At 40.4% G+C, this 13221-nt stretch overlaps 1 protein-coding gene across 1 annotated transcript in view; it reads right to left on the reverse strand.

Moving 5' to 3' along the window:
- LOC106928670 (UPF0606 protein KIAA1549-like) overlaps positions 1–12536 on the reverse strand; it is a 37414-nt gene extending 24878 nt beyond the window's left edge. The window contains exons 1-2 of the mRNA XM_015005108.2: positions 12379–12536; positions 10292–10535 (exon numbers count right to left, since the gene is read on the reverse strand). Coding sequence (XP_014860594.2) covers positions 10292–10418 — 127 coding nt within the window. The 5' untranslated portion in view covers positions 10419–10535; positions 12379–12536. The remainder of the gene's footprint in view (positions 1–10291; positions 10536–12378) is intronic.
- Positions 12537–13221: the final 685 nt, after the last annotated feature.

The raw sequence follows: 13221 nt of genomic DNA on the forward strand, positions 1-13221 counted from the left end.
TTCTAAGTAACCTGAAATGAGAGAAAGTTCTCTGGTTTAACTTTTAACACTAAATCAAACATATTTTCCTTTTGGAAGAGCCTCAGTTACACTGCTCTGATATAGACATGTTAAAATAGCTTCATGAGAGGAAATAGATCATAAATAATTCATAGAAATACATTATAGGTCGTTTTACAGTACCATCTACGTGAAAGAGCTTGTCATCTTTATGTGGTGATGCTGAATTTGTTTTTGCCAGAAATCTTCTACACTAACATCTTCTAAAACAAACTGAAAAACAACATGTCTGCTCATAGTGAACTTTAAAGGCACAATTTTTGGTTTTGCTTGACATTTCCATTAAAATCTAAACTGCCATCTACTGCTGCTCTCTGTAGTGTGTAAACAGACTGTTAGGATATTCTTCATATTAACAAGAGAAAGCAGATCACCTATAAAAACATTGCAACTGCATCGTTTCACACAATCAGAAAGTGGCTGACTTTTCCCTAAAGAAAACTTCCGGCTTAATTATAACCTACATTGGTACCTTAATCAAGTCAGCATGCCCCTTTAGAAGAACCCGCCTGGAAGGACTTGGGAAACATCCAGGGTTTCTGTTCAAACGCTTTGCTGCTGTGCCAAGTGTTTGAAAGCAGCACACAGATGGGTATACACACACAAGCTCATATTTCTACCCATATTAGGACTTTGTATTGACTTCTACTCACTTTATTTACTACAATTATGCCTATCCCAAACACTTAACTTAGCCCCAACCCTTAGCAGTTTATTCCTCACACTAACCTTGAACAAAACTCAATTCACACCATACCTCTAAACCTAACCCTTGACCCCAAAAACAGGGTTGACTGCTTTATGACCAGGCTTTAGTCCCCATAATGCCCATCGGTCTTCAGATGGTGAGTAAATGTGCCAGAGACGTTCTTAAATAGAATTGCTAAACCAGTAGAGACACACACACCCGCGCACGCGCACACACACACACACACACACACACACACACACACACACACACACACACACACACACACACACACGCAGAAAACATACAGGACACATAATAAAGCGATTAGCCTTCAATGCAATGGAAACCATGTAAATGAGAATAGCAACATCTGCTAACCTGCTTTAAAAAGAACAGAAGACAAAGGAAGAAAAAGGCTCGTAAAGAGGACTTATAATGCAAAATTCTATTTTTTGCACATTTCTGTACTTCCATTTGGGTTTCTACTGCTTCTAGAAATAGGTCACGCACTTAAAAAAAAAAATTTACGTTAACGTCACAATCGGCAGGCAGTACACCTCACAAAGCAACCCAAGCTTAGCTCTGCCCCATTCATGATTGGAAGACAAGCATGTTTGGTCAACTGGTTGGCTGCAGGAAAAGACAACCGTCTTGTTGTTGACTTAACATTCAGAAACCACTGCTACCTCCTTGTTGGTTGTGCTGGAGGTTCTACTTCTGCTTCTGGGTCTGACTCAGGGTCAAAGATGCATCTTTTTACCATTGTTCATCTGTTTACCATTGTTCATCTGTTTGCAGCTCTTTTTATGTGAATAAAGTTTAAATAAGTTGGGGGGTCTGACTAGTAACAGCTTATTTGCGTAAAAGTGAGAGAGCACAAAAACAGTTAATTATTTAAATAATGTGTGGTTGAATGGTTGTTGCAGAAACACACATGGTTTCTGACAACGACTGTAACTATTTATGTGGCTGAAAACTGCTTAAAAACCAAACAAAGAGAGTCCGACTCGTGGAGGAGATCACTAATGTCTGAGGTCAAGCAGCTGCTCGTGACCCCAAAATGTCAGCTCATCTAAAACACGCCCCAACGGCCACAAAGAACTTTATCAGCAGTCACCTTTTTGAGACAACAAAGCTTGGGTGAAAGGACAACAAAAATAGCCACGTAATTGAGATAATTGTGATTACTGGAAGGCAATGGATAATAATAATGACTGAAATAAGGACGAAAACAGTGACACGGGTAATTACAGATTAGAGAGAGGATGCGCCGTTTACAGCACAGTCTTCGCTCCATTATCATTTTATGAGTCTTTTAAAAACTTCAATTTGTAGTATACAAAATATAATCAAATAGCTGTTTAAATAATGCCAAATTATTTCAAACTACAAAGAGAATGTATCCCGTTTTTAATAATTAATGCTAGAATGCGTCAAAGTGGGTCAAAGTTTATTGCAGCAAACAGCAACCAGGCGTACATAGATGCTCAGCCTGGATTAGGGCGGCCATTACTGTGGGTAAAGTATGATGAAGGTCTCAGAGACGACACAGCCACACCACCTGTTCGCTGAAACAGGAGAGGGTTCCAGTTGGTTGGCTGCTCATTGTCAGGCCAGTCCATGAAACCAAACACCTGTAATTCCACCAATCATGCTGCTCAGAGAGAAAACTAGACTGACTACTGAAGGGCCGATTTTCAAAAATGAATTGTGCAAAAAACTGCACTTTATTGCGAGGTATATAAATGAGATTCCTTAGCAGCATCAGGAAAACTTTCTAATCTTTTCTTTTTCAATCATTAATTCCTGTAAGTGTTCTGAACATCCGGATCTATATCTTCCATGAGCGGCAGTGGCAGTTCCTCCATTCAGCCAAATAGGTGAATGGAGTGTTAATGCACGCCTGAAATGCAACAGGCTACCAGATGTTGCATCCGAGCCCTCCACCGAGTCAAGTTTATTTGCTTCGCGGATTTCAGCAATAAGGCAGTTCAACGTGTTTCCAAGATAATATTATGAAACAAGCAACAAATGTCACACTTTGCCAAAATCATCAAGAATAATAATCAAATATGTTAATCAAAGGCAGCTCTAAACAGGTGGGTTTTAGCTTTTATTTAAAGGAACTCGGTGTTTCAGCTGTTTTGCAGTTTTCTGGAAGTTTGTTCCAGATTTGTCGTGCATAGAGTTGAATGCTGCTTCTCTATGTTTGGTTCTGGGTATGCAGAGCAGAACCAGAAGACCTGAGGGGTCTGGAAGGTTGATACAACAACAACAGATCTTTAATGTATTGTGGTGATAAGCTGTTCAGTGATTTATAAACTAACAATAGTGTTTTAACATCTATTCTCTCTTTGGAAGGACTGTAGAACTGGGTGATGTGCTCTATCTTCCTGGTTTTAGTCAGAACGCCAGCAGCAGCGTTCTGGATCAGCTGCAGCTGGAGGATTGATCTTTTAGTCAGCCCTGAGAAGACGCTGTTGATGTAATCGATGGGACTAAAGACAAACGCATGGATGAGTTTTTATTGTTGGGACATTTGTTCTCTAATCCTGGAAATGTTCTTCAGGTGACAGGAGGTCGACTTTGTAACTGTCTTTATGTAACTCTGAAGGTTCAGGTTCAGGTCAGTAAAATAATAAAATCGTAATGAATTCCTCAGTCAGAGAAGCAGAGTTGTGATGTAACACTAAATGTGTTTTTCTTCTTTAATTATTTTGCACAGGACACAGTTGCACTGTTTGGTTTTGCATCTAGTTCCAGGCTTGAATTGCAGCAGCCAGTCACGTTAAAACCATCCTAATAAGACGAGGATTATTACTGTTAACAGATTTCCGTTTTAAAGTCTCCCACAACAAAACAAAGCATGATGAATCGTCCTGCAGAAACTGGGTTCATTCAGGGAGGAGTGGGCCAAAGTAAAGCCAACATCAATATTATTTTCAACAGCAATTCTGTTACAACAACTTGAAACCTTCAGATATAAGTATATATAACTAATCTAGATCAGATTAGATTCGAACACGGTTTCCAAGCTGCTGCTGACAGAGAGCATGTGGTTTAGGTGTGAAGAACGCCTGGACACCAAGTGGAAAAAAAAATCTAATGATATCATTTTCTCTGTTTTCAGACTTTTTATTGCAAAGCAAAGTTGTTTAATGGTTGTGTATTTTCTGGGAGGAGAAGGAGACAGGAAGACGTGTTTCTCTAGTAATAACGCTCGCTAACTGCAACCCCACACATGGTTCTGTTTTCAGCCGAGCCCCCTTGCGTGACTGGCTCTTTTCAGCTGGCAGCGGCCGCCAACGCCGATGCAACTCCAACAATCAAGATACGGCTGAGCTGCTGACATTCGGTTAATCGGGGAAGCTTTTAAGATGGGAAAGATTGCATTGTTTTTATCAGTGGAGCCGAATGAGATCAGGCTCTCTGTTAAAACTCAGGCTGCTGAATAACTGAAAACAAGCTGCAGCTTCGTCCGAAAGCAACACTTGCATATAAAAACACTGTTAATATAACAGTTATCAAGCACTGAAATAAAAATGGAGGAGTTCAACAAATGAAAGGAGGGAAAAAAAACAAATCTGCACTTTATTTAATGGTTTGATAAGTCAAAAGAAGTTGCAAACTTTATCTCTGCTTTGATTTTGACAAATATGAACCTGGGAATGGAGACCTGACTGCACGGCACAGACCTCATAAAACATTCATGTGACCCTTGTTTTGCTTTCCTGAGGGGATGCTTTGTAAGATAAGGGAATGGGTGGCGGGTGGGAGGTTAAAGAAAGAGGGGAGCAGCAAACGGGGGAGGGGAGGAGAGCGGCACAAGAGTCCGATTGAGAAAAAGGAAGAGGTGAAACAGAGAGGGAGACCACTAGAAACAAACAGAACTACAGGCCACAGCTGACTTTCCTGAACATTTTTCAGTCATTTCCAAAACTTTGGGTTCAGAATCACACACAAAAAAAAATCTCATAAAATACAAAAAATTTTAATCTAGGTTTTCTTTAGAAAACAAGAAGGCATCCAGAGAGGCGCTCATCACTCAGCACTTTGTCTCAATCCTCCCACAGGCCGCGGTCAGAGTCCAGGCCCTTTGTCTGCTGGGTCCAGAAAGGAGCTCCGGGAGGTTGGAAGGAAGCTTTCAGCTCTAAAAGACTGAGACGGGTAAAGTGAAGTGCTTACTGGTTGGTTTGTAATGCATAAAGGACCAAAACAACATGATTTCGCCTGGAGGAGCTCAAAACGAGGTCGCATATGTTTGGACATGGAACAATAAGGCCTCAAAAAAGGCTGGAAAAGCTGTTAACATTCAGCAGGGCTTCTCAGATCTCTTGTTCAAAGATCCAAAACACATTTAAGGTCAAAGGTCAAGAAGCCCTTTCATTAAACATGTTTACAACTTAAAAGTTAAAATCAAATGTTGCTTTTTGCTTACGGCAGTTTGCTTTTGACCATGAGCTGCTCAGATTTTTCACAGTAAACATAACGAGAGCTTTGAATTTAAAAACACTTCATGGTAACAGACCGAAGAATTGTAATCAAAGATTTAGTTCCTTCAAGTGATTAGGGGAACATTTAAAACACTCACTTCAATTTTTCGTGATTCTGCGATCGCAGAAATTTGAACAAAATCCACAGATCCGCAAATTTTTTTGCCCTAATTGTGAATTTATTGCAAATTTTCCACAAAATGGAAAAAATTGTTGTTTTTAAGTGATGCTACAGTAATGAAGCAGTCTTCCTTGATGTCTAGTTACAGACGTCTAGCTATAGACATTTGTTACTGTGATCAGTCAGTAACAAAAAGTCAAATTTACAGCTACAGTTCAAAATATCACAGCTTGAAAACTGAGACACAGTTTTTGACTTTCAGTTTAATCTAATTATATCTGACATTCTGAATCATATTTTCATACCATACCAACTTTATTTATAAAGGACTTTAAAACAACCACAGCTGATACAAAGTGCTGTACATTAAAACACAACATAACAATAAAAAAAACAACTCTTGGACTAACAGCATGTTAGCCCAAAAAAGAAAAATATTCACGTCATTTTTCTTCCACATATCAGTAGAGCTCAGTCAGATGTGTCGGCCATCTTGAAATTATTGTTAATCCTTTGTGTCTGATTGGTGCCTCTCACCCCCTCCCAACCTGCAGACCTGCTTCCTCTGTTCTCAGCCGAGCCATGACGGTGGCCGGGACAGGCTGGTGGGTTTGGGGTCAGCGGCGGGCCTGCTCAGTGCAACATTACCCAGAGTTTGGCTTCTGATGGCTTCTAACCATTGATCTGTAGCTGCTCTAATCAACAATGAATGGACATATTGTCATCCAAAACAGATCAGATTTTGTGTGGCAACAGACCGGGTTGGTAATTAGACGGGGCTTTGCTGGCTCTCAGCTTCATCTGCCCAATTTGTCAACCAATTCAGTGCAGAGAGGAAAAACAAAAGCTGAAGTGAAAATCACAGCGCTCTTTATTGAATTGGAAAGAAATAACCAATCTAATTTTATGATATTCACTCTTAGATTAGTGTTGTGGCAAAATTCGAGCTGCATGGCAAATTTTTGGTATAATAATGATATATAATAGCAGTATGAGTTGTGTAGTACACGTCCCCTGGCAATGAGGCGGCATTCCTTTAGTGTAGGCTTGATCATTTGAAGCTATGCATACAGTAAAGGAATGCAACAAAAAATACTAAATCTAAAAAGTACTAAATAAGCTCAGCCCTTTCTGCTGAACTGAACATCAATACAGAGTAGGGCTGATCTGTTGATTAGTTTTTTGATTAACCAATTAATAATTTGATAGCAAAAGATGCTAAATAAGAGATTTTTTTTTTTTTTACAGAATTGCCACGAGTTTTGGGTGAAGCATTTACAGATAAAGAAAGTTTATGTTTAATCTTAGATGCAAAATGTAGATATTTTTACACAGTTTTTGCTTAATTACTGCTGTCACTGTGTCGTTTCAGAAAATAGCCTTTCTTGAGCATGCTTACTCTTGTTAACGATTAATCGATTACAAATTAGTTGACGATTATATTCAATAATGGATTTATCACGATTAATCCGATTAACTGTTTAAGATAGCATCACTTATTGACAGTGTCAAAAGAGATTGTTAATTTTACAAATATTTGAATGGAATTATGTACGACAGTAAAAGTGACTTTTTGTTACTTGCCACATTGACCACAGATAAAGGAAGGCCGAGGCAGCAGTGTAGAAGTAAGAACTACTGCCACCTACAGGTGGGAGTTAGCATCACTTAAACCAAATCTTTTTGACCAATTTAACAGAAAATTTGCAGTGAACTCACAATTATACATTAATGCAAAAAAAATAAAAAAATAATTGGATATCCATTAATTTTGCGTGAAATGTTTTGCAAAAAACTGGAGTAAGTGAATTAAGAGGCAAAAATATCTTTGACCTAAGGCAGCACAATATATCATTATCTCAATATCAGTGTGTGGTATTCAAAGGACTGTTGAACTGTAAAGTGTAACGAACTTCATGCTGATGTAATGTTCAGCCAGTTGGACTGAATCTCACAGCAGCACAGATGAGAACATGAGGAAAGAAGAAAACAGCGATATATATATATATATATATATATATATATATATATATATATCATCAACAAGACTGGCTACGGATACCGACTTAAGAATGGGGCCACAATCAGTCACCTCCTCTACATGGATGACATCAAGCTGTACGCCAAGAGCGAGCGAGACATCGACTCACTGATCCACACCACCAGGATCTACAGCACTGACATTGGGATGTCATTCGGACTAGAGAAGTGTGGCCGGATGGTTACAAAGAGAGGGAAGGTCGTCCGCACAGAAGGGGTCTCACTCCCAGAGGGAACGATAGCAGACATAGAGCACAGCTACAAGTACCTGGGAATACCACAAGCAAATGGCAACCTCGATGAGGTCACAAGGAAAGGAGCCACAGCCAAATACCTCCAACGAATAAGGCAAGTCCTGAGAAGCCAGCTCAATGGCAAGAACAAGATCCGTGCAATAAACAGCTATGCCTTACCAGTAATCAGATACCCTGCCGGAATAATTAGCTGGCCAATGGAGGAGATGAAGGCCACGGATGTTAAGACTCGGAAGCTACTAACCATGCATGGAGGGTTCCACCCCAAATCCAGCACCCTGAGACTGTACACGAGCCGTAAGGAAGGAGGCAGAGGACTAGTGAGTGTGAGAGCCACTGTCCAGGATGAAACATCTAAGATCCATAAATACATCAAGGACAAAGCCTCAACGGACGATGTGCTCAGCGAATGTCTCAGGCAATGGGGAACAGAGGACGAGGTGCTGGAGGAACCATCATGGGAAGACAAGCCCCTACATGGGATGTACCACCGACAAATAACTGAAGTGGCTGATATCAGGAAATCCTACCAATGGCTGGAGAAAGCTGGACTCAAGGACAGCACGGAGGCCCTCATCCTGGCCGCCCAGGAACAGGCCCTAAACACCAGAGCAATAGAAGCTCAGATCTACCACACCAGACAAGACCCAAGGTGTAGGTTGTGCAAGGAGGCCTCTGAGACAGTCCAGCACATAACAGCAGGGTGCAAGATGCTGGCAGGGAAAGCGTACATGGAACGACATAACCAAGTGGCGGGCATAGTGTACAGGAACATCTGTGCAGAATATGGACTGGAAGCCCCGAGGTCAAAATGGGGGACACCCCCAAAGGTGGTGGAGAATGACCGAGCTAAGATCCTGTGGGACTTCCAGATCCAGACAGACAAGATGGTAATGTCGAACCAACCGGACATTGTGGTGGTGGATAAAGAACAGAGGAAAGCCGTTGTGGTGGATGTAGCAATACCAAGTGACCACAACATCAGGAAAAAGGAGCATGAGAAACTGGAGAAATACCAGGGCCTCAGAGAGGAACTGGAGAAGGCCTGGAAGGTGAAGACCACAGTGGTGCCTGTGGTCATCGGGGCCCTCGGGGCAGTCACCCCCAAACTGGAGCAGTGGCTCAAACAGATCCCAGGAACAACATCAGACATCTCAGTCCAGAAATGTGCAGTTCTAGGCACAGCCAAGATACTGCGCAGAACCCTCAAGCTCCCAGGCCTCTGGTAGAGGACCCGAGCTCAGAGGATGAAAGAGACCACCCACGGAGGGTGAGAGGGGAATTTTTAGAGTCACCACAATAATTACCAATATTATCGCCATTACCAGTTTATAATTCCAAGCAGCTCCATTTAAAGCACTGCTTACCTTTCTTTTTGTATCACAAATATGACCAATGCAGTAACTGGAAAACTGCAGTTAATTACATTAATGGCTGTGTTATCATTTCAACAGAACTTTGATTCACTAATTCCTCATTTCCTGACATTTTTACTGCTAAATCCTGCTAAAAAGTAACAAAGCAGATTTTTTGCAACGTGTTCTTTTCCCTGGGGAGTTGCATTGATTGGATAACGTCAGCATCAATACATTTAAGTAAAGGGAGAATGTCTATCTAGCAGATTCAGACATTTACTCTTTGTTTGGCTCTTGAGTCTGAAAGTCAAATGTCAGATCTTTGACTTTAGCCAGTAGATTCAAGATGCAAAGGTTGCAGCTTAAATTGAAGCACCCCAGTGCAGCTGCCCTGCACTCCACAAACAAGGCTGCAATTGTGCAAAGAGTCTCCAACATTTGAGAAACCATGTCACATACTGATCAGAATGGTGGAGGCTGGATAAAGCAGACACTGAAGCAAGAGAAGAAGAACCAGAACAGAAATACATCAAGATAAAATCCTAATTACTCTCAGCAAACATTAGCAGAACAGATATATGTCTGAATATAAAACAAAATAACAGAATAATACCTTAAATGTCCTTTAGAGGTGAGAAACACAATGCCCACCAATTTCACTAAGTTACCCGTCTTCTAAAATTCTGATTCAAATAAAGAACTTTATGTTTACTAGACTGTTGATCATTATTTGCTAGTCAATACTGCCTCCAAATACAGTGATGGAAAAAAAAAACTTGTAAAACTACAACGTTAAATGCAATGCCGTTGAAAACTTTGGTGCAACTAAGCTAAAAAAGTTAGCTTCACCAGTGCAACCAGTGCAAAAGGTTTGTCTGGAGTCCTGCAAATAGAACTCCCCAAAAATCTCATATGTAAAGAAAAAATTATCATATAAAAGCAGAGAAACTATACTGTTGTCAAATAACTACACAAATAGATGCTGAAATATATTGAATAATATAAGTTCTGTTTAAACTGTTTGTGAAACTTGTGCAAATATATAAATATTTTGTGATCATGAGTCCAAAGCAATTGTTGCTCCTGTTTTTTAACAGTTATATTTTTGCAATTTGTTTTACAAAACCCATGCAGATTACAGAATGTGTTGCATGCATCAATCTGCTTCTCAAACGCAGCAGGATGCGCCACGCGATAGGTATCGAAGCCACTTAAATAACACAAAGTTTAAGTCAGTGGATTGAGTTTCAGTGAGTCGTATAAAGGTGTTCTCTTACCTACAAGAGGTGAGCCAGCAGAGATCAGCGTTACCAACACTGTTATCCCCAGAAACGCTGCACACTGGTCACGGATCAGAGCCTGGAGCATCACCGCCAAACCCACAGCGGAGAGAAAACCTGCCATGGTACGGCGGTGCAAGCTTCAAGGCATTTCATCCGCTTAAGAAGTGAAGATTCATCGCATCAACCAACAGAGGCTTGAATTACTCCTACAGGAGCATCCTCCTCCAGAGGTCAAAGGCTGCAGGGAGACAACAGAGATGCAAACTGATGCTAAATGCTAAATTCCATGTGCTTTACAGTCAAAATTACAGCTCACTTCAGTAAAAAAAAATACAGATTAAAACCACCAATTTCAGTGAATTTAATTGAGATTTTATGTGAGAGATCAACACAAAGCAGGACAAAACTATAAAGTGGAAGGAAAAGACAGAATCTTTTTTACATTCTGTCACCTTCCTAAAATAATGACCCTTTTCATTTTTTTTGCCAAAAGTGACTTTTTTCTGCCTGAAACATCTTTCGGAAAAAAAGGAGGTGGAGACATTTTTTTTTCTGACAAAAAATTACAGCGGCACCAAATTATTAGGCAATTATTTTAGGAAGATGACAAATTATAAACCTTTTTACTCTGATACTCCTAAATAAGCTCCAGACCAACCAGTTCCCATTAGAGGTCACCTCATTAGGAAGCAGAGTCTGCATGTGTGGAACTGAATCTGAGTCTTTTTTTTTATTCTGTTTTCTTAATTTGAACAATTAATTCCTCTCATTTCGCAGCTAGAAAGATTTTTGCTTGTATTTTTTTTCTTTTAAACAGTTATGATGCGTAGCTGTAGAAACAAGCAATTGTTTTTCCAACTGGGAGCAGCTGATTAGCATCTTAAAAGCTAAAATAATTCTTGAACTTTGACCCAAAATCCCAGATGAGTTGAAAAGGAGAACCAAAGAGCAGAGAGAGAAGGAGGAAGTTTAACCCATCTCTCCATCCATCATAATGCACAGAGATTTAAAGGAGTGGCAAAGGCAAAGTAAGTGGATTAGCAGTGCTTACGAAAAACTAATGGACATGTTAATATTATCTCTGATGCTCCTCTAATGAGCTGTTAGTTAGTTAGTTAAATAGATAGACAGACAGACAGACAGAAACCCTTTGGGATTTACCCTCAGGGAAATTGTGGAAACATGGTGTTAGGATCTCATAATAATCAAACAGCAACAGGCTTCAGTCAGAGGCCTTTTTAGATTCCTGGAAAGACAGGCTGCTACTGGAACTCCTTCCTGCCTACATGGAAGACAACATGCAAAAGACGTCGTCTTCCATGTAGGACAACAACGTTGGACAGATCATCCACTTCCAGGAGGACAACCAGCCTAAGAAAGCGGACAAAGCTAAAACGGATAGTTTGAATCAAAGCATATCTATGTAAAATGACCTAGCCAAACTCCAGACAAATTGTGAATCTGTGGCAAAGTCTTTGATACTGATATTCACAAGTGCTCTCCATCCAATCTGAGGTAGGGATATTTTGGAAAGAAAAATGGGTGAATAATTGATGAATACATTAAATTTGGAGACTTTAATATTCCCCTATTGCTGTGTTGTGATAAACAAAATTAAACATCCTCCAGCATTGTTTGTCACAGCTGGAGTTCTTTTAAACTTTTTAATTTTCCCACTGTAGCAAGTTTAGGTGAGAACAGATCTGTTTTACTTGAACAGCATGTTCTATTGTGTTCCCCATTTTGAGGAATTAAATATATATGTAGAGGTTTTTAAAACAGTTTCCAGGGTTTTAAGTTATCTCTACCAGAGGTGAAACAGAGCGGCTAGCTCTGTCACCCAGACACTTCAGCCTCCGTCCTTACCCCGTCCCGTTACTCTGAGCTTAGCCATCATGTGGCTCCTCATGAAGCTACAAAAAGCTAATATTCCCTTTTTGGGTGCCGCTGAAAAAGGCTAAGCGCTGATAGCATCCGCACTCGGGTGATATTTCCAAAAGCTAGCTCGGATAAAACGGTTATCCCCCTTTTTCTTCCCGGAGCGGACTGTCCTCTCAGCCAGCTCATAGCTGCGCACTTACCCATAAAAAGCGAGCTCCGACTCGGACAGTTTACGTGAAGGTGGAGAGAAAATATCCTTGGAAAGAATAAAATCCTTTATATGAAGCGCTTTATGAGAACCTTGCTTGTTTTGAAGTTATTTTGGAGAAAGCGTGCTGCTCCGGACCTGATAGCTCCTTGTGATGTGACACAATTTCAGTTACCAGTTACCCCCTCGCGTCCTGATTGGCTTAGCCCCGCCCTCTGGCAGTTCTGATTCGTCTCTTGCTAATCCAGCCCCATTCTGATTGGCTGACGCTTATATCGATCAGGTTTGCCTTTTAATATTAGGTTGGTCCTCCCGCACAGGCGTCTGCGGCTTCCACGGCAACGTTACTTCATGCAATGATGCATTAACATCTATGGGAGACATATTCGTGTCAGCTTTTTATCTGCTAAATTGGATTACCTTCCTTATGAGCCATTTAATGAGTCATTCAGTTTTTATGCAGTCCTATATTTAAACTTTAAACTCCTTTATGTTTAACTTTGAATTCAATCACAATTTGAAGCTACATTAAAACGCAGCGTTTACAAATAGTGTGGCTTAATAAAATTAAGAATGATTGTTTATTTTGCTGCTTATTTCGTTAAACTGAGTCGCTCCAGAAAGCAGTGTCATACCATAATTCAAGACGCTGTTTGCTTTCAAAGCCTGCAGAACTTGTGCCTGGAAGGTTTTTCTATTTGTTAGTTTTCAATGAAATGGAGATAATCAACAAAACCCCATCACGTCATTGTAATTTATTGCAAGTTAACATTTTGGTGCATGCTGACACCTAGTGGTGGCAAAGTGGTCCTATTAAGGTTTCAGTAGGGCAGTG

Source organism: Poecilia mexicana, unplaced genomic scaffold (genome assembly GCF_051168715.1).
Source record: "Poecilia mexicana isolate PSO_F unplaced genomic scaffold, ASM5116871v1 scaffold_6, whole genome shotgun sequence".
Taxonomy (NCBI): Eukaryota; Metazoa; Chordata; class Actinopteri; order Cyprinodontiformes; family Poeciliidae; genus Poecilia; species Poecilia mexicana.